This window comes from Melopsittacus undulatus, chromosome 8, assembly GCF_012275295.1.
Source record: "Melopsittacus undulatus isolate bMelUnd1 chromosome 8, bMelUnd1.mat.Z, whole genome shotgun sequence".
In the NCBI taxonomy this organism is placed as follows: Eukaryota; Metazoa; Chordata; class Aves; order Psittaciformes; family Psittaculidae; genus Melopsittacus; species Melopsittacus undulatus.
Genome location: NC_047534.1, coordinates 45,971,919 through 45,992,623, shown reverse-complemented (window position 1 = coordinate 45,992,623; position 20,705 = coordinate 45,971,919). Strand labels below are relative to the sequence as shown.

General features: G+C 44.1%; 2 protein-coding genes across 3 annotated transcripts in view; both read left to right on the top strand.

The window, feature by feature from the left end:
• The window catches only part of PSMD14 (proteasome 26S subunit, non-ATPase 14), a 49,243-nt gene extending 38,805 nt beyond the window's left edge, over positions 1-10,438 (top strand). For both annotated transcript variants that reach the window (XM_005152656.3, XM_031052173.2), the window contains exons 8-12: positions 56-163; positions 3,580-3,654; positions 6,389-6,514; positions 7,758-7,820; positions 10,008-10,438. In XM_005152656.3, coding sequence (XP_005152713.1) covers positions 56-163; positions 3,580-3,654; positions 6,389-6,514; positions 7,758-7,820; positions 10,008-10,106 — 471 coding nt within the window. In that variant the 3' untranslated portion in view covers positions 10,107-10,438. The remainder of the gene's footprint in view (positions 1-55; positions 164-3,579; positions 3,655-6,388; positions 6,515-7,757; positions 7,821-10,007) is intronic.
• A 4,005-nt stretch (positions 10,439-14,443) lies between these two features.
• On the top strand, positions 14,444-20,416 carry TBR1 (T-box brain transcription factor 1). The gene is made up of 6 exons (XM_034065617.1): positions 14,444-15,212; positions 15,582-15,736; positions 16,069-16,190; positions 16,525-16,683; positions 17,498-17,559; positions 19,573-20,416. The coding sequence occupies exons 1-6, from the start codon at positions 14,521-14,523 to the stop codon at positions 20,414-20,416; spliced, it is 2,034 nt and encodes a 677-aa protein (XP_033921508.1). The 5' UTR covers positions 14,444-14,520.
• The last annotated feature ends 289 nt before the right edge of the window (positions 20,417-20,705 follow it).

Sequence of the window (20,705 nt, the reverse complement as noted above, 5' to 3'; positions counted from 1 at the left end):
GCACTATTAGTTGCATTTTCTAAGAAGAATTGACTTGACATCTTGTTTTTTACAGGTTGTTATTGATGCCTTCAGACTGATCAATGCTAATATGATGGTCTTGGGACATGAACCAAGACAAACAACTTCAAATCTGGGTCACTTAAACAAGCCATCTATCCAGGTAAACCTAGTGTTGATAGTCCTGTAAATTGCAAGATTATTTCCACAGTTTTGGGGAAAAGTACCTAAAACCAGTAAGATACAAATTGTTTATTTTTCTGTTTCTAGCATTCTTCTGCATGCGTGTATAATTGATGTGTTTCATCAGTCGAGTTGTATATGTGAAGGGTTTAAAATTGAGCCCTAAATTAGCTACCTAAGTGTGAATGTATGTATAAGTATATACAGCAAAGGTTAAAGTACAGATTTATGGAAATGCAGACTTTTAAAAGTGACAATTGATGTCATGTCATGTGACACAATATAGGTACTGGTTTCAGTGCTACAATTTAAAATTGCTGCTTATTAACATCTCAGCTTTTCTAGAAGCAAATTATTCTGAAGCAAATTATAGAAAAAGTTCCCTTATCATTGACAATCTTGTCTCTCTACTGTATGCTTATACTCATTCTTGCTTAATATGTAATCTAGATTTAACCTTGTATTTTGTCTTAAATAATTAATCTCTGATTTTTACATAATGCAGTAATTTGCTGAAAACATAGTGGAGTAGAAGCTTCACTGGGGAAATAGGATGTTTGGTCACACCTTCAACTGTAATGTTTCTTTTGAGTATGTTGTCCTATAGTTCTTTGCAAGCATTTGTGAAACTTAAATATACAAAGTTTGCTTTGTGAAGTTGACATTCACTAGTAAGACAAAAATACTATTCTTCAACAAAGGAAATCATTATTTTGAGAAATAGCTTCTGTCCTGAAGCACAGTATCCTCTGGAATGACTAATGATTTTATATGTGTCATTCTTCTACCTCAGTGTTGGAATTTTTTTCCTGTTTTCTCTCCAGAAAGCTTTTTTTTTTCATACTGAAGTGCATGTCCACTTGAAACCGTGAAGCCCAGTTCCTGCTCTTTTGATCCATTACTTGAACAATAAAAGTAGTATTTCTTAGATGTGTAGGGTCTTTTTCTTAGCTACTTGAGTCATAGTAGAACTGAAATAAGGGCTAAATTTCTGCTGTAATAGTCATCTTTTGTGAGTTACTAAATCACCATACCCCTGTCTTACAAAAGATCAGTTGTTTTATTACTAATACATTGAAACCCTTTATTATTTATAAAAATGCTAGCCAAAAAATCATATAGTTAAAGAGTATCTGCTTCAGGAGGTGGTTGTGTTTTACTTTTTGATTTTTGAATCAGTAAAAACTGCAAACTATCATGAGTATGAAATAAGCAGCTAATACTCTTGATTGGATATAGGCAAGCCCATACGTGCATGTTTCAGGGTTTTTCTAGCTGGACTTCTCTGGACTGTGTGTAATGATCTCCTTTGTAAACCCCTGTAGTATTTTTTTTAACCTCATTATTTTGAGACCAGTGTTGCTACAATGTGATATTTTGGCCATGCGATTTTGGGGTTTCTGTTGTTAGAGTGGGTATTTTTTGTTTGTGTGGGTTTTTTTTTAATTTGGCACTGTTAAGCTAAAAATCACAGTTTAGAATGAAACTCTATTCTTAAATCTGTAAAGGCTCTTTCAGTTTTGTTTTGCTTTTATTCTAAGGTTATGAATAAGATTCTGACCCAGTTGAGGTCAGCAGCAAACTTAATATTGATTTCAGCTGGGCTAGGAGCAGGTATTTTAAGACATTAATTAAAATCTCAGGAATAAGAATGGTTTGACTTTATGCCTTTTTCTGGGTTTTGGGCTTTTTGGATTTGTTTTGCTTGTGTGGGCTTTTTGGTTGGTTGTTGTTTTGTTTTGGGGGTTTTTCTGGGTTCTCTTATCAACAGTTTTTTTGCTTGCTCTTTGTGCATGTGATTTGAAATGCTTTTGGAATGATGTTTTTCATTTTAAAAAAAACCATGAAGAACAAGCTTTGCTTTAAAGTGTTCCATGGGTTTTTGTTTAACCTGTTGCAGTGGCTAAACTACAGCTACTCTTCCGGTTTAAAGTGGAATAGTTGCTTACCTTTTGCATTTGTCCACTCTTTTAAAGAGTGGTTTCAGAAGAGGAGACAGAAGAGATAGTTGGAGAAGACAAAGATGTTTGTCAGATTTTAGGAATTGTGGAAAACTCCCTACATATCTACAACTGAATTTAAACACAAACCCCGAAACCTCATATACAATCATTTTGAGCAGGATAAGCAGATGGCAGTGGAACTACTTACTGCTAATAGTTTCAGCCATAAATTACTTTATTGATGATAAACTCTGTATTTTACAATTTTAATTACAGTAAGTGGCACAAGTAATGGTAATCTGGAACTTCTGGTTCTCATAAATGTAACCCTTAAAGTAGCTTTGTATCTTTGTATATGTGTCTGCAAAAGAAATCTGTTTAAAATGTATGTATGAGAACATTTTCAGCTTTCATACAGATAATTTTGGAATGCTGAAATATTAAGTTGCATAAGATGCAAATACACATTCATTCTGTATAGCTCTAAAGAATATATTTAAACATAAATAGGTGCAATGGTTTAAATATAAGCAATATTTATCACTAATTCTGTGTATTCGACATATGATTTATCGTATCTCGTTTCTAAATGTATACTTCATGTGCAAAATTTTAAATGAAAAATAAGCAGTTTTAGATGTGATGATTTACTATAGAATTTTCTTAAGCTGCCATGTCCCCCAAATATTAATCCAACTCACCCTAAAGTCATAAATGCACATCATAAATTATGTAATTCACACGAGCAAAATAGAAGATATGCAGGTAGGTGTCACTTAACCTAATCTCAGTCAGTCAGATTGTGATATGTGAGTTTATGAGTTTTAAGAGTTTAAGGCCAATTTGCAAAGGGCATAATTATAATGAGAGAGGTTTTGGTGTTTTTTAATTTTTTTTAATTGAAAGTTTAAAAATAGAATTAGCTTTAATACCCAAGGTTAGTTTAATGCACATAATCTAACCCCAATACCTGACATGTTTAATCATCATTTCAGGTACTCTTTGCATTGTACCTTAGAGAATTAAGTTGGGAATTTTGGCAATTGTTGTAAATAGATAGCCATCATTCCTTTGTTTGTAAAAGAAAGAGCCTTATTTTAATAGAAGTGATAACCAAATTTGAGAGAGGAAGGATTTGAGAGAAATATGTTTGTGCATATGTATCGGTCAAATGTGTGCAGGCAGTTACCACTTTTTCCTATGATAGTTGTTACTGTGTGAAAAAATATGTGGTTTAGAAATAGAAAGTATAACTGTCAGAGACTGACAAGAGAAATAGGAACAGGTATATTTACTTAATACCTACTTATAGTCTCTGTGTATTTATTTCTTTGTGGTTTTTATATAAGTGATGTTTGAAGATAGCTGTATTTAAATTAACTCTTTCCTTCTAATAGTTCTTCATTCTAGTGGGGATAATTTTTTTGTGTAAACTTTCCCCTGAATTTTACAGGCGCTAATTCATGGACTAAACAGACATTACTATTCCATCACCATCAACTACAGGAAGAATGAACTAGAACAGAAGGTAATTGGTTTTAGCTTTTATTCAGAAGACAAAACTATGCACACTGTGTGTTTAAGATTTGTGGCAAAATTCGGATTTCAACTGCTGATACTTTTCAGTAGGTGTTTTAACTCCTGGAGTAGATATCTTCTCTTCCAAAAACACATGTGTAGTCATGATGATGAAACCTTCCAAAACCACATTCTAAGCGTTCATATAAATAGTTTGACAACATTTTTATCCCTGTGTTTTATGGAAAGTTCTCATGCTGTTCTGTGCACCTAACAGGTTTGTGCAGAGTTTGAAGCTGAAAGACATACTAGCTGCCTTAGGTTTTCACAGACTGGAATTCCTGAAGCTAGAAGACCATATTTTACAAAAAGGAATTGTATAACCAAGAAATCTCAGGTTTTGATTGTAGTCACTTCAACAGAAGGTGCTTCCATTTGGTATGAATAGAGCTCCCCAAGACTTCACCGAGCATCAGGAAGTGGTGATGCCCTGCATTTACAGAAAAAATACTGTGCAGTTAGTGACAGCAGCAAATAGTGTCAGTTACTTTTGTATCAAACTTTCTCAATTACAAGTAAAATATAGGTTGACAGTCTCAACCAAGAAAGCAAACAGAAAAAAGCTTACCTATGGAAGTTAGTTCTTGAAGAGCCAGATTCTGTCCTCAGTTATGTGTGTGTATGTTCATGGCCTTGTAAGGGCTATAAACTGATAACCCAACTGTAAAGTTGGAGTTTGTGGTGAAGTAGTCAGAATAGTTTTCTTAGTTTGACTTTTAGAGGGGTAGAAGTAATAAGAAAACTCAAGTTTGAACAATGGAAGAGTATCTATGCAAGTCAGGGAGTTTAAAAGAATTTGTGGAATGCATAACCCTTTTTATGGATATTATCAGAATTGCAAGACCTTGCAGTTAATGAAAATGGTAGCTGATTCAACAAAAACTGCTCTCAGGAAATGTCAGTGAAGCTTGCAGAGGTTACTGTTTCTGTTCAGATACAAGTGTGGCCAATCCAGTCTTTCTCGAGTTCCACGTGTGCATTTTCTTTAATGGCTTTACATATGTAAGTTTTATTACCTTTGCAAGTAGGAGCATAATCTTGACCGAGTTAGGAAAACTTCAGTGTGTGAGGCGGCAACTATCTCGACACATCTTTCATAAGGCAGGTTCATATATATCTCAAAACCCCCTCATGGTGGTGGTGATCTGTTAGCTCCATCTGTAGTAAGAGTACATGCTTCATGTATTAGATGAGGAGTCCATCACACCAAACCATAATTATAAAACCCAGATAGCCTAGCTAAACTGTCCATATGCAGTTTGCCTACAACTCCTTCTGTCAGTAACTGAGATCTTGCTAATACAAATTATGACACAAACTCTCAACTTGGTTCATATGTTCCAAAGCCAGGTTTCTTTGGGAACAGTGTATAGGATGTAACAGGCACTTTTATTCAGGTGGTAGCAATTACAGGGTTTATGGGCTCTCAAAGATGGCTATAGTAAATATTTGCAGATTGAAGGAAAGCTGAAATTGCTTGCTGAAAGGGTCTTCCCTACAGTCCTCAACTCTGCAGAAGAGTCACAAAGTACGCTTTCTCTATTGATGAAAATCATGAAGTTGCCTTTGTAGCTATTCCTTCACTCTTTAAAGAATAACATCAGAGTATCAAGTAAGAAATTTCAGATATTTCTGATAGTCCCCATGTTTATCACCATCAAAACTCTGCATCACTTTATCATGTTGTTTTTAGGGCTGTTTACTTTGTATGAGGACAAATACACACAAGTCATGCTTTGGTTGCTTTTGAAGTTCACTTCTTCACAACTGTGGCAGCTGTTTGCATTTAGTTCAGGATAATCAGTGAAGCCTAAATAACTACTTCATTAATTTAATCCAGGCATTAAAGTATTTTACAACTTTGTCATTGGTCAGGAGCTTCAGCCATTCCTTATTTGACAGTTAAAACCGTTCTGTTAGCTCTCCTACAATGCAATTGTGCATTCTCAACTACAGTATAAATAAATAAATAAATCCAACAAACAAAAGAAAAAAACCCACAAAACAAACCAGAAGAAAAACCTAAGTATTCCTGTCAAAGGTAATGTGGCCCTGGTTTCCATGCCTCATTTTCATGTTTAGGGTTCAAGGAGCTTGATCTTTAAAATCTCTCATCTGCTCTATAAGAATCTTGGAATTATAGAATAGTTAAGGTCGGAAAGCACCTTAAGATCATCTAGTTCCAACCCCCCCCCGCCATGGGCAGGGACACCTCACACTAAACCATATCACCCAAGGCTTTGTCCAACCCAAGCTTGAACACTGCCAGGGATGGAGCATTCACAACTTCCTTGGGCAACCCATTCCAGTGCCTCAGCACCCTCACAGTAAAGAACTTCCTCCTTATATCTAATCTAAACTTCCCCTGTTTAAGTTTTAACCCATTACCCCTTGTCCTGTCACTACAGTCCCTAATGAAGAGTCCCTCCCCAGCTCCCTATAGCCCCCCTTCAGATACTGGAAGGCTGCTATGAGGTCTCCATGCAGCCTTCTCTTCTCCAGGCTGAACAGCCTCAATATTCTCAGCCTGTCTAGTTGACTGTTGTATTTCCTGTGTTTAAACATTGTAAGATTAATGTTTTTTATTATTCCTACTATTAGGAACTTAGTTTTTCTGTCCGAGATCTTCATAGTATTATGAATGTATTTTACGATGAATGCTCTAAAGAGATTTTGTTTTGCAGATGTTGCTAAATTTGCATAAGAAGAGTTGGATGGAAGGTTTGACACTTCAAGACTACAGTGAACATTGCAAACTCAATGAAACAGTAGTGAAGGAGATGTTAGAATTAGCTAAGAATTATAACAAGGTACTCGTATCCCATAATGAAAGTATAACTGTAGCTCTGTTTATGAAGTGAAGAAATTCATTACTTAATATCAGAAGTAAGAACTTGATTATCACAAGCTTTGTTCAGAATGACTTGTGAAAGGACTAGACTAAGAACAAAACAACTGTGGCAGGAACTCTTTTGGACCTTGGTGGGATTTTGATTTTTATAATCTGTTCTCAGCTAAGAGTTTGAGTTGGTTAAATTAGACACAAGTGAGGCTCTAACAGCCTTGTGGAGACTGTGTTTCCTGTTAATCAACTATGTATAGTTTCTATGTGAAGTTGCCTATTAGCTCTTCAGCCTTTGCCATCTGACTTCTTGACCTGAACTAGCAAAGAATTTAATTACACTTTTTGCTTTGAGATGTGAGTCGCTACATCAGTTCTGTTTTACTTAGTGAAGAGAATATAAGATCATTGTAGATGAAAATAAATGATTGGTTGTGTTCTTCATTCCCTCAGTCAAGAACTACTTGACCAGTGTAGCAGAATAAAGGTTATTTATCTGTGTCATTCCAGTAGATAGATACTAAGTATTTAGAACACATTCTAGACCTCAGTTCAAAGTTCTTTTTAGACAACAATATTAGCATTGGTGTTGTAAGAAAGATGAATCAGTTATCTGTACTGTTTTAATACTGGTACTCACATTTAGAAATTTTATTTTAATTTCCTGAAAGTCCTGAAAACCAAAATTCAATATTCCATTTACTAGATAAGGTAGTGCATTTACTTTATAAAGGCACTGTGTTTAAAGGCAACAGAACATTATAAAAATGTATTAAAATAAGTGACTTTAAACAGTATAAGGATTTATTGAGATCAAGTCTCCAGTAAGTGAAACAATGTAGATAATGTTATTTATTTTGTGCTTTTCTAGTTTATCTTCAACTATCTTTAACTAGTGATACTGTGCATTTAAGATTTTTGCTTAAAACAGGTTTGTGAATATCTGACAATAAAACCATTCATGAGTGTTTGCCTTGATCTTTTGCACTAGCACTTAGTAATTAAAACCACGTCTGCTGAAAAGCTGAAGTACCTTTCCTTTTGACTTTCTGAAATGTGTTGTCATTTGATTTTTTTTTTTCCTTTTTTGTTTTGTGGTTGGGGTTTTTTGTTGTTTTTTTTTTAAGAGAACTGTATTTTGAGAGTCTTGTGGCTTGGGGAAAAAGTAAATGAAATCTGAAACACTGACCTTTTCTGTGTTTCTTTCACAGGCTGTTGAAGAAGAAGATAAGATGACACCTGAACAGCTGGCAATAAAAAATGTTGGCAAGCAGGTGAGGTGTGATGAATTAGAGTGAGGTGGAATGATATGCTTCGTTCATTCTAAATATTAATTTTTTTACATGTGCGTAGGTGATTTTAGTTCTATGTGCAAGATATTCTCAATGCTCCAAATAATTTCTTTATGTGGAAGACTGTTGTGTAAGGAACGAGGCTTTTGACAGAATATCGGCAGGGTATCTGCAAGTTGTTCTACATGTGCTTGTATTACGTGCTGAGGAGCAGTGGTGAAATTTGGTAGTTTTTCTTTTTGCCTTTTTTTTTTCCACTCCTTTCCAAGAAGAGGCATAAAGATATCCAAGTCTCTGTCAGAGAGGCTAAAGGTATGGAGACTTAAAAAATAGTAGTAATTGAGAAAAGGTGGGAGTGTTGTTCATGCATTATGATGGCTGAAGGAGCGGCTTATCCCTATCTTTAGTTCATGAACACACAGTCGGTGTTCAGCTCCAGTACGCACGTATGCAAGTGAGCTGCATTTCTTTGTATTGCTGTTGAGGGAATAATGTTTAGGACCATAGCTGGAACTGAAAATACCCACTCAATTCACTCTGTCCCTTGCAGTGTTTGGGAATGTAATGTCCTTGTAGAAAACTTGACAGAAAACTATTTCTCCGTTTGTTTTGAATATAAAGGTTGTGGAAATGTGCTTTGGTGGGCAAGAGGAGAGCAAAGCAAGTTTGTAAGAGGTGTTCAAGTTCCAGAAGGGCAATGGAAGCAAGAAATGGCTTAAAAAACATGCAGTGTGTCCTTAAAGAACCAGTATTTATTGTATTGCTAGTAGCAGTAGAATTTAAAGGATTCTGGATTGCTCTTATGTGTCAGCTTCTAGCAGCAATGTCATAACACATCTGCACTATTGTGCAGTCACTTGTGTATTTCTGTATCATTCAGAACAATAGAGTTTATGCCCACCTACACATACATAAATATATGTATAAAATAAAACATTTAAGAGAGGTTGTATTTTAAGGGTTATGATGTCATCTCAAACAGAACTTGAGCTCCACTAGTTCTTTAAATCATTATGCATACCTGAAAAAAAAAAAGGAAAAAATATTTCCATAGAGTCCCATTAAAAATAATTTTTTTTTTCCTGATTAAAATTAAGTCTTTAAATTACAAAATTGTTCAGTTAAGTAATTCCACTTGGGTTTTTTATGCAGCTGATATAAAAAGCTGCAAACAAACAGCTGTTCACAATAGGGATATTATGTTATTAAGCTGAATAATTTGCTGGGAACATAGAGAATATTGAAGAACTGTATGATCTTTGAAAATTAGTTATTTAAGGACAGCTTACACAGATTTTCTAGTGCACTTTTGTGTGAATTTAAATAGGTTCATTAGATTTTGACAGTAATTCTTTTTTTAAAACTTCAAATTCCCACATGATTGTCTTCCATATTTTAATTTTTATACAGACAAGAATGCTACAGTAATACTTCAGTAAAGTTTAAAGATGTGGGTTTTAATGTGCCTGATAATTTTGCAGTATTTGGAGATTAATTTCTTAATCTGAATTCTGAAACTGAGGAAGTGCATGAGCATGGTTTTTGACCAGAAATAATCTTATTGTTCTATGCAGATGCCCACAAATGCCCACATCAATTGAGTAATAGTGTGTGGGGATGTGTATTTTCAGAGTACTGCTCAGGCTTAACATTCAGGTTTTTGGAACATTTGAACATAGCATTGTGATTTTAAAAAAATAATAATAATAATTTTTATGGGTATAAATATGCTAAGTTTCTTACAGTCAACTATTCAAAGACTGTGTTAGATCACACTAGAGTCTTTACAGGATTAAAACACCCAATTGTACAATTATCTCAAAACAAATTGCAATGTTCCAGAACTGAGATTAAAATATTGGCCTTAGTGAGATGTATAGTAAATTCTACATATTGTGTGTCCTCCTAAAAAATCACAGCTGTCATGGTTACTCTTCAGATGCTGGGTAGGAATTTACTTCCTAAACCTATTCTCAACTTAGTATGGACTAATAAAACCTTACTTATGGAAATTCAGTCATTTGCTAGGTCTTGTTTGAATGGAACATTTTAGGAGCTTTACTGGCCTCTATTCCTTAACCCACAGTCATCTTTAATGGACCTGAAGTAAATGAAGTCTTTCAGAGATGTCTTTCATTCATTTCTCTCATGGCATCCTTTGTGTTTCAGGACCCCAAACGTCATTTAGAAGAGCACGTGGATGTGCTGATGACCTCAAACATTGTCCAGTGTTTAGCTGCTATGTTGGATACAGTTGTATTTAAATAACTGATTTATGTTTGTGATGCTTTCTGTGTATATTTGTTTATTGTTTCTAATACTCACAAAACAGAGACTGTTGAGGCTATATTTGATGGAAGAGACATCTGACTTCATTTGCAATGTAAGTGCAGCACTATAACACCTTTCAGTCTCTAACTGTGCAGTTGCTTCAGTTTCTTCAGTTTCTTTATGTCAGGGTCTTTACAGATTCCAGAGTGTTCAAGAACACAACGTGGGCAAAAATGTATTACATTTTCATTTAATATTTGGGGGAAAAATCAGTAGTACATATATATTTTGATTGTGCAACATAATAAAAATACATTTACAAACCTGTCTTTAAGTTCTGGAAGGTCTTCTTTTGAAGAGGGGACGGTGGGAATTAACAGTGTAGGAGAAATGTTGGTACAGGTTAATTTCTACCCACTGTAAAACTAATGAGATGAATTGCTAGGACAGCAAAAATTCTCTAATAAAATTTGGTTTCCATTGATTGCCGGATACTTACATGGAGATTAAAAAAAATCATAAAATCAGAATTGTCATAGCGCGGAATTTGGAGGATGTACAAAACCCAAAATGCTGAAAATTCCCCTGCCAGCTCCCTTTCAATATTATTCAAGCCCTCATATTCGCAGAAGACAATTGACCTTAAGAAAATGAATTCAGTTATGCTGATAACTGAATCACACAACTTTCACAAACGGTGTCATAAATAGCAGTATTCTGAGAATAAACATTAAAGTGATAGAAGCTGTTCTAGATTATATGAACCCTCCCTCCTGTGAAAGAGAACGTACACAAGATGTCCATATATGAAAATATATGGAAAGAGTCCCAACTGGAACACAACATTTAAAACCATTTCCACTGACTAGAGGGAAAACTTGCAAGAAGGCATGTGGGTTGGCTGCTTCATTTTAAGCAGGCAAAGCCAAAAACCTGGGTTTGAGAGTGATTTTGGATTTTAGGCAGGGGACCCAGTTAGGCTTTTTTGTGTAAGTATTGGGTGGTACTGAGGTTGATTTGATTGTTTTGTCTGGGCATAAGAGTTCTTTTTCTGTGTCACAATATTTTGTTCACTGGTTTGTTGGGTTTTTTTTTAATAAATGGCAACAGTTGTGGCAGGCAAATATTTAAAACCAGATCCATCTTTTGGTCTTGAAGATTATTTTTTTTACAATTTATTTTACTTCTTACTTGCTAGTAAAGAAGTAACCCATACAATTGTCTTGTTTTCCATTTTGTGCCCAGTAATTTTCTATTTACTTACTCATTCCCATTGAAAGGTTTTTCTTTTGTTTGGAATTTCTTGTTTAGGCTTTTTAATTTACTATTTTAGAATAACACTCTCTCAAAGTATATTTAGCATGCACTAACTTCAGAGGGGAACATGCAGATTTTTGCAGCTGCCCTCCTTATGGCCTTCCCTCTGCCCCCACAGTAGGCAGTAGAATATCAGGCTGGGAAAATGGAGACAAACCAAACCACATTTGCCAGCATACAGTCAAATGGAAGTGCTTTCTGGCGATGCGCACTGAAAACCTGCATATCGTTGAGGACGCTGTATTTGGGCCTCGTCAGTTGTCCCATGTGTGCACCCCAGGGTGAAATGGGGCAGGAGATGATGGGGGACATGCCCCAGGCTCATCTGCCCCCGGGGCTCTGCGTCCCTGCCGCTCTCTACTCCCACATGCATGTGTAGCACCACGAGGGATACGCAGTTTGGCAGGTCGTGGGTAACATGGTACTGCAGAACAGGAGAGGAGCTATCGCAGTGCTGCAGTGTGTACATGCCTGAAAGGCCGGTGTAAGCAGGGAGACAAACAGCCAGTCTTGCATATTCTAAATTAATTTTGACAACTGTACATCTTGCAGAGGGTAGCTGAAAGGAGACTGTTGGAGATGCTTATCTCCTGTAGAATGAGCTTGTGCTGTGGTACCCTGCTTGCGATCCACTCCTCAGTTTGAATTGAAGGCGCAGTTTTCCATTTACTAAGATGTTTCATGAATAATCAAAAGGCTGGGTTTTTTGGGGCATCTCTCCTCATTTTTGTCCAGTGCTTTGGGAGCAACACAGAGGACTTGCAAGAATGTGTGCATGCTGTAACCTGAAACGCAGCAGTCCATATACCATCTTGGAAGAAGAAAGAGGTTTTCAAGCAGCCACCTTCTGAGCCTCCAGCCGCAGCGGAGCAGACCTTCATTAGCAGCTTGACCCCTCGTCACCTGTCATCACGAAGGATGGGCATATTGTATTAGCAAACCTCTCTCCCTCTTTCTATGACGATTCTATAACACCACCTGCCACGGCATTTCCCCCTATTATACCAGTTTAGGAGTTGTGCACTGAAGATTTTTGGCATATATTAGCACTTCCATCTGATTGGCAGTATACCACTGAATTCATTGCAGCTCTGCATCTATATGGGTGTAGCTCTGAAATTCAGGGCAGCGTTTCCTAAGGTTTATCTGTGTTTCGACCCATCTCCTGCCTATAAAAGTCCATTACCTTTCCATAGGTTTCAAGCAAGGAAAGGGGAGGGTGAGCACACTGGTGAAACAAGTGCTAGAGCCACCAGTTAGAACTGCTACTAATAAAACTATTTTCTTAGCACCAAAAGGAGAAGGTGTAGCATGGAAGGTTGCATGTGCTGTACCACCCAACTGTGAGTAAAACGGTGAACTGCTTGCTTTTGGCCTCATAAATTATTTTATTAGAATAATTTTCTTGCAGAGAGTGTATGTATGCTGTCTTCTGTGAAACACCAAATAACCAAACTCGCTCACGGCTAAGCAATGGAAAAATAAATGGCTGTGGACTTTCAGAGTGTTGAAATACATGTTATCACAAGTCATGCTGGTTCTATATCTTATCTGGATATGAGTTTGCAAAGTTTCAGCCTGGCTTCAGATGATACACTGGTCTTGGGTTTGTTATGCAATGGTCCAGGCTCCGTTACCGGTGGGATTTGAAGTCGGCTGCTGCTGTCACATGGAAAGAGATGTGATCTATAAAATACCTGAAGTCCAAACTGCTAAGGGGAAAATACCAGGAAAAATGGAACGGGAGAGCTCCTCCCCGGGCAAAAAAACGGGGCTTTTAAGAAGTCACAGGTGTGCCTAGAATGGAAACTGGAACTGGTGCCTGGCAGAGGCGGGGTGGCAAGCGAGTCCCCTGAATTCCTCAGGTGCATCTTCATGTCTTGGAGGGTCCTGCTTCCAATTAGCTCAAACGGGCCCGCTGACCGGTGCCTCCAGCTGACGGGGTCCCGGGCGGGCACAGCCAGGGCTCAGGTCCCGAGGCCAGCTCTTGCCGGGCGCCCCGGGCAGAGGGGGCCGGCGGCTGATACCGCAGCACCGCTGCGGTTTGGGCTCCTCCGGTCCCGCCCTGGTCCCGCGGGCCGAGCCGCGGGCGAGGCGGCTCATGGCTCACCACAAACGGTGCTGCAGAAGCAGCGCTCCCGCCCGGCGCTGCCTGCGGGACTGAGTCACGGAGGGAGAGCAGGCAGCGAGGGGAGAGGAGCCGGGCGCCGGGCGGGTAGATGGATGCCTTCCACCCTGCTTTGCTGATAATCTGTGGCATTACGGCTCCCAGATAAAATATTCATACACTAAAGAACCCGTAAACACCGCGGCAAATACATCAGGGCACTTGGTTTGCGGGGCTTATGATTATTTCAGAACTTAAGAGATGATACACGGCCGCTTTCAGCAGTGCATTTTCCCCCGCGAAGCAGGCACGGGTGGGAAGGCGGGGGGGAGGCTGGCCCCGAAGGGGAGGCAGCTCGCGGAGGTGAGAGGACGGCAGCGGCCCCCGGCCCGGCACGGCACTCCCCCCGCGCCCGTCCCCGAAGTCCCCGGCCCACGTCCTCTCCCTAGCACACAAAGGCAGGGGACACCAGCGCACATTTGGGGAATCGCAGGGGTTTGGGTTTATTTTCCAGCCGTAGTGAAAAAAAAAAATTAAAAATCTGGAAAGGTCACATAATAATGAGCACTTACAGCAAACACATTCTTCCCTTCCCCCTTCCTTCTATCTCACAATAAAATCATCTCCTTCAATTTGCCATGATCGTCGCGACCAGGAGCCAGGTGATTATCCTAATTAATGTCTATCTAATTAAATTACTGTCAGCGGTTAACCAATGGCAGAAGCCGTTTCATCCTCTCCACAAGCAGCGAGATCAAAAGTGAGTCTTTCCTGATTGCTGCATAGTGTCAATTGGCCAATCTCTTCTCCCAGGGAAGGGAAAAAAAAAAAAAAAAAAAAAAAAAAAGTAAATCAAACGTTTGGGAAGCATTTGGTGGATGAAGTGCTGCTTTCTGCCTAGCGAGGGTCCCAGGATGTCTAGCTTCTGATACTAAGGAGCCCTTTCAGATCCAGGGACTGAAGGGTTATTACTGTGGTGCTAGAGCTATGCAGCTGGAGCATTGTCTTTCTCCCTCTATCATGCTCTCCAAGAAATTTCTCAATGTGAGCAGCAGTTACCCACATGCAGGCGGATCTGAGCTTGCCTTGCATGATCATCCCATTATCTCGACCACTGACAACCTGGAGAGAAGTTCACCTTTGAAAAAAATTACCAGGGGGATGACGAATCAGTCAGATACAGACAATTTTCCTGACTCCAAGGACACACCAGGGGACGTCCAGAGAAATAAACTCTCTCCCGTCTTGGACGGGGTCTCTGAGCTTCGTCACAGTTTCGATGGATCTGCTGCAGATCGCTATCTGCTCTCTCAGTCCAGCCAGCCCCAGTCTGCTGCCTCTGCTCCTAGTACCATGTTCCCTTACCCCAGCCAGCATGGACCTGCTCACCCAGCCTTCTCCATCGCCAGCCCCAGCCGCTACATGGCTCACCATCCTGTGATCACCAACGGAGCTTACAACAGCCTCCTCTCCAACTCTTCTCCACAAGGCTACCCCACGGCGGGCTACCCGTACCCCCAGCAGTATGGCCATTCCTACCAAGGGGCACCTTTCTACCAGTTCTCCTCCACCCAGCCGGGGCTGGTTCCCGGCAAGGCTCAGGTCTACCTGTGCAACAGGCCACTCTGGCTGAAATTTCACCGGCACCAGACGGAGATGATCATCACGAAGCAGGGGAGGTAAGACACCGCGCGGACCCTCGCCTCGCCGGGGGTCGGGGCTGAGCTGCCGGCTCCGCCGGAGGAGCCGCCCGGAGCCTCCGCCGCCCCGAGGGAGCCCCTGAGCCGGGCGCCAGGAGCCGGCAGCACCGGTGCTGGTCCCCGCCGGGGCACCGTTCCCCCGGGTCCCCGCTGCCCTCATCCCTTCCCCGCGGAAAGCTCGACGTTTCGGGGAGGGAGTTTCTTGTGATTTTTGTCTCCCTGTCGCTACCGGGAGCCGTGAGGATAAAACACAACGGGCTGGCTCTGCCGCGTGTGCCCATCGCTGCCAGGGGCTTGCTTCCCTCCTTCTCTTTATTATATTTCATTTTTCCCTTTCCTTTTTTATAGGCGCATGTTCCCTTTCCTAAGTTTTAATATTTCTGGTCTCGACCCCACGGCTCACTACAATATTTTTGTGGATGTAATTTTGGCGGATCCCAACCACTGGAGATTTCAAGGAGGCAAATGGGTTCCTTGCGGCAAGGCGGACACCAATGTACAAGGCAAGTTCCTCCAATTAACACTTTTCCCGACACATATGTAGGTGAGAATGATTAATTAAAGCCTTTGTGGACTGGCTCTGGCGACTTCTTAAACGCGTATGAGCCAATGATTCTCTGGAAATAAAAAAGAAAATAAAAGAAAAAGGAGGGTGGAAAACAAAGTAATAGGAGTTCGGAAAACGCTGGTTTAATCCTCAGTGAAAATAAAGGGGGGTTTGACAGTAAAATGCCGCTGACTTAACGGGATCCTTCGACCTCGTGTGCTGCTGCGGTGGCAGAACCGGGGTGTCCGCGAGAGCTGTGATGTGGTTGTATTTTGCTGTTTTGCTTAGGAAACCGGGTGTACATGCACCCCGACTCCCCCAACACGGGAGCCCACTGGATGCGCCAGGAAATCTCCTTTGGGAAACTAAAACTTACAAACAATAAAGGAGCATCAAACAACAACGGGCAGGTTAGTGGGGAAGACGCAGCCGCTCTGCCAGGCTTATTTTTATTGCTTCAGGCAAAATCCTACCGTTACGGAAAGGACGTGTATTTCTTTAGATCGTGTAGTTAGGTGACAGTAAAAGGGGGTGGTGGGGGAGCCCTCCCGTTAATTTTGCCACGGGTCTCGCTGATCCTGTGCGCGTCGCCCGGGCGGGCCCGGCTTGGTCGGGAGAGCCGCAGTCGGCCCGGGGAGGTGGCAGCGGAGTCCCGTTGCCCGCGGGCATCACGCTCCCCATCCTTCTTGCTCTAATTTCCTCCTCTTCCCGTGGCCCCCTCCCTGCTTTTCCTCTGCCCGACAGATGGTGGTTTTGCAGTCCCTCCACAAGTACCAGCCACGCTTGCATGTGGTGGAGGTGAACGAAGACGGGACGGAGGATACCAACCAGCCGGGCAGAGTGCAGACCTTCACCTTCCCCGAGACGCAGTTCATAGCGGTCACCGCCTACCAAAACACCGATGTAAAGAGCTCTCGGGTTTATTCCTCTCGCGGTCCCCCGCGCTCCCTGCAGCGCACCCCGCTGAGTGCCGAGGCCGCCGAGGCCGCGGCACTTCCCCCTCGGGTCTGCGGCACCGGGAGATGGGGATCCCTATCTGCCCCTTTGTGCCACCCTGCCCTGGCCGGGGCCACTGAGCGCCGAGCGTGGCAGGAGCCGCCCGCCCCTGTCTCGGGTGCCCTGCACCAGCGTTGCCGCTCCGCCCGGAGCTGAGCGTTCATTCGCCGCGCTTCTCTTGCAGTCGGAAACAGCTCAGTTAGCTGTTAGCTTAAGCTTTAAGCCTGCAAAGATCAATTAACAACCTCATTGATTGCGCCGGGGGTGACGGAGCAACTTCCTCAAATTAAAAGCTCTTTAATGCCTGGCTACGTTTCGGAGTGGTCTGGCTTTGCTACAGACTGGTGCCCCCTTTTTCAACTGACATATGTTCAGTCCACATTCTCGCTTCAATTATTTTGCTCGATGCAAATGTAAACTCTTAGCTACCGTTCTGCGGTTTGGTTTGCCTAATTTCTGGATTTAAATATATTCATACCCATGCAGTAGCAATACTGACACATCTCAAAACGTGGGGTTCAGTATTAATTTTTACCGTACTTTTTTTCAATAAAGTACATCTTAAAATTAGACCTTGATATCTACAAGCATGCCAGATCTTTATTTTTCACATTTTAAAGGCAATTCGACCGACTAGTGTAAAGCTTGACTTTAAAAATGTGTTGGCTGCAGTAGGATGTATTTTTCAGGCTTTCACAACTCTGGTCCTTTCTTTCCTTAGATCACACAGCTGAAAATAGACCACAATCCTTTCGCAAAAGGTTTCAGAGACAATTATGACACGTAAGTAAAGAAGATTTCTTTTATTTCTCTTCTTCCGCTGCACACACATGTCAGGGGAAAGCTTTGGGGTGAGGGCTGGCTTCGTTTCACACCGAAAACGCGCCGTGTCGGGTTCTTCCAGAGCCCTCCTGGAGGGAGGCACCCGCAGGCTGCCCTGGCAGGGCCGCGGAGAGGCTGTTCCTGCGGCCGTGCTCCACGCAGTCCCGTGCAGCCTGTGCTCACCTCCGCGCTTGGGGCAGTGCTGCCCGCACCGCATCTCGCTTTTGCACTTAGGCGGTTTTGTCGCTGGTGTTTCCTGGCACGCATTTTTGACACCCTGAACAAGTTTCCGTTTCACCTGCACGCAAAGGCTCCGAAAGAGGCACCCGGGCAAAACCGGGCTTAGTGCCGGAGCAACGCTCTGGGTTCGGGTAACCCGGGGTCCGCAGAGCCCGTGTCCGGAGGAAAGTTGCTTCGTCTTGTTCTGCTCTTCTCTGCGGTTGGATTTTCTATTTTTTACCCTCCCTCTCCCCCGTTCAGGGTGGAGCTCAGGCCTCCGAAGTTTTTTGGTCGCGGTTTGTCCCCGCTCAGGCCCAGCCGCCAGACCCACCGAGCCGTGTCCCTATGCGACCTGTGGCTGATGCTGCCCCTAACGCGGTTCGAGGAGCACCAGACCCCACTCCCCACCTCACCGGGACACCCGACCCGGAGCCGCTAGTCTGCACCGTCTGCCCAGAATGGCCGGCGAGAGGCGGCGAGCCAGGGCAGGGTCTGGGAGGCTTCGGAGCTCACCTGCCCCTCTGCAAGTCCAGGCTTCGAGAGGGAAACCTCCTTTAGACTCTTTCGAAAGGAGAGGCGAGGAGCGGCCTCCCTCGGAGTGCCTAAGCCTGCGTGTAACTTCCTCGCTTGCTTAAAGCTCCCTGACCTCCGACGGCGGCCCAGCATCCCCCAGCAGCGGGATTTCAGTCCAAGGGTAGAAACGATGCCGAAGCCTGAACTAGTGTGAGGGGGGCCCGGAGCCGAGAGCAGACTCTCTCCTGGGAGAGGCTGGTGGTTCAGGCGCTATCCCCTAAGGGCGGGGGTCGCGACGGCTGTGTCGGGGTTCCGGGCTGCGACGGGAGGGGAGCTGCGGTCCCTTCCCGTGTCATGGAGGGCGGCCACAGGGCCTGGCCGCTCTTCTGGGAGCTCTGCAGGGAAGATGCGCGGCCTTCGCCCCCAGCTGCCATTGCTTTTCTCTTTTTAATAGGAAAAAACCTTTACAGGGAGTCACTTGAAAGGAGACGGGGGGGAGGGGGAAGCTTCAATGTTGTCTAGCACGTTGAATTTGTTTAAGGGCCAAGTTTATTTTGGATAAGAAATTCCAGGAGGCGTGGAGGGTTAATTAAAGCACAGTTTTAGCCTGAATTAAATACAGATAGTAGTTATTCATCCATTAAAGTTTTTATAATCGCAAATTGCAGCCCAGCATGGGAGAATTATATATAGGCCACGCAGGGAACACTGGATGTGTCTTGTTTTACATTTCCTTCAAGTAGGTGTTTAAAGATTAGCTTAATTTAAACTCGGTATAATGTTGATGGTTCGTCTGTGACTCCCAATAATAAGTGATAAACAGCCGATAGAATTCCGTAGTTTGCCATTCACGCTGTTCACTGCAAATGACCGCGTTGCTTGGTGCGCATATGGCGGGAGCGGTCAATGTGTCACGGCTCGGGTTTTCACGTCGGTGTTAAGCCGGTTTCGGGCAGAAGCAAGAGATCTCTCTCCTGCCAATGAGTGGCCAATCGGTCCCAGAAAGGGCTCTCTCCGTGCCTTCCCTGCCCCTTCCCCATTAAGGCCCTCGGTGCTCCCAGCGCCGCAGGCCGAGGCCGGAGCTGAGCGCAGGCCGCGGGCAGCACAGGCGCACGCTGAGGGGGCCGCCGGTCCGTTCGGTCCCTTCCGTTCCTCCCAGAGGGCTGCAGCAGTCCGGCTGCGGCGCCGAGGAGGGCGGCGGGCTGCGGCGGACACCCAGCTCTCTCCCCTTCTCTTGGGCAGGATCTACACGGGCTGCGACATGGACCGGCTGACACCTTCCCCCAACGACTCGCCCCGCTCTCAAATTGTGCCCGGGGCCCGCTACGCCATGGCCGGCTCCTTCCTCCAGGACCAGTTCGTGAGTAACTACGCCAAGTCCCGCTTCCACCCCGGGGCAGGAGCCGGCCCGGGGCCCGGCGCCGACCGCAGCGTGCCCCACACCAACGGGCTGCTCTCCCCACAGCAAGCCGAGGACCCGGGGGCCCCCTCGCCGCAGCGCTGGTTCGTCGCGCCCGCCAACAACCGCCTCGACTTCGCCGCCTCCGCCTACGACACGGCCACCGACTTCGCCGGCAACGCGGCCACGCTGCTTTCCTACGCGGCCGCCGGCGTCAAGGCGCTGCCGCTGCAGGCTGCCGGCTGCGCCGGGCGACCGCTGGGCTACTACGCTGACCCCTCGGGCTGGGGGGCCCGCAGCCCTCCGCAGTACTGCAGCAAGTCCGGCTCCGTGCTCTCCTGCTGGCCTAACAGCGCGGCGGCGGCGCGCATGGCCGCCGGGAACCCCTACTTAGGGGAGGAGGCGGAGAGCCTGGCCCCAGAGCGGTCCCCCTTGCCGGGCGCCGAGGACTCCAAGCCCAAAGATTTGTCCGACTCCAGCTGGATCGAGACGCCGTCGTCCATTAAGTCCATCGACTCCACCGATTCTGGGATTTACGAGCAGGCCAAAAGGAGACGGATCTCCCCCTCGGACACCCCGGTGTCCGAGAGCTCCTCGCCGCTCAAGAGCGAGGTGCTCACCCAGCGGGACTGCGAAAAGACCTGCGCCAAGGACATCGGCTACTACGGCTTCTACTCGCACAGCTAGGCGCGGCCGCCCGGCCCCGCCGTCCTTTTGCACAATAACTCCTCCGCGTTAGCGCACTGACCCCCGCCCCTAGCTGCCCATCCGTACCCCCAGCCCGGCCCGCAGGCAGGCAGGGAGGCAGAGCCGCGGCTGCCGCCGTCCCCCCGCCCCGCTTCCCGCCCGGCCCGGGGGCGCGGGGGGCACCGCTGCTCCGAAACCCACTGATAAGTAGGATGCTTAGACTCTCAAACAGTACAGCGCTTCCTTCCTTTTACCACGGATGGATACTAGGGGATAACAGTAATAGTGG

Excerpts from the sequence above, each read along its gene's own strand:
- TBR1 (XM_034065617.1), top strand. The coding sequence starts at position 14,521 with ATGCAGCTGGAGCATTGTCTTTCTCCCTCTATCATGCTCTCCAAGAAA. Across the intron at positions 15,213-15,581 it reads ATCATCACGAAGCAGGGGAG|GCGCATGTTCCCTTTCCTAA; the intron begins GTAAGACACCGC and ends CCTTTTTTATAG. Across the intron at positions 15,737-16,068 it reads GGCGGACACCAATGTACAAG|GAAACCGGGTGTACATGCAC; the intron begins GCAAGTTCCTCC and ends TGTTTTGCTTAG.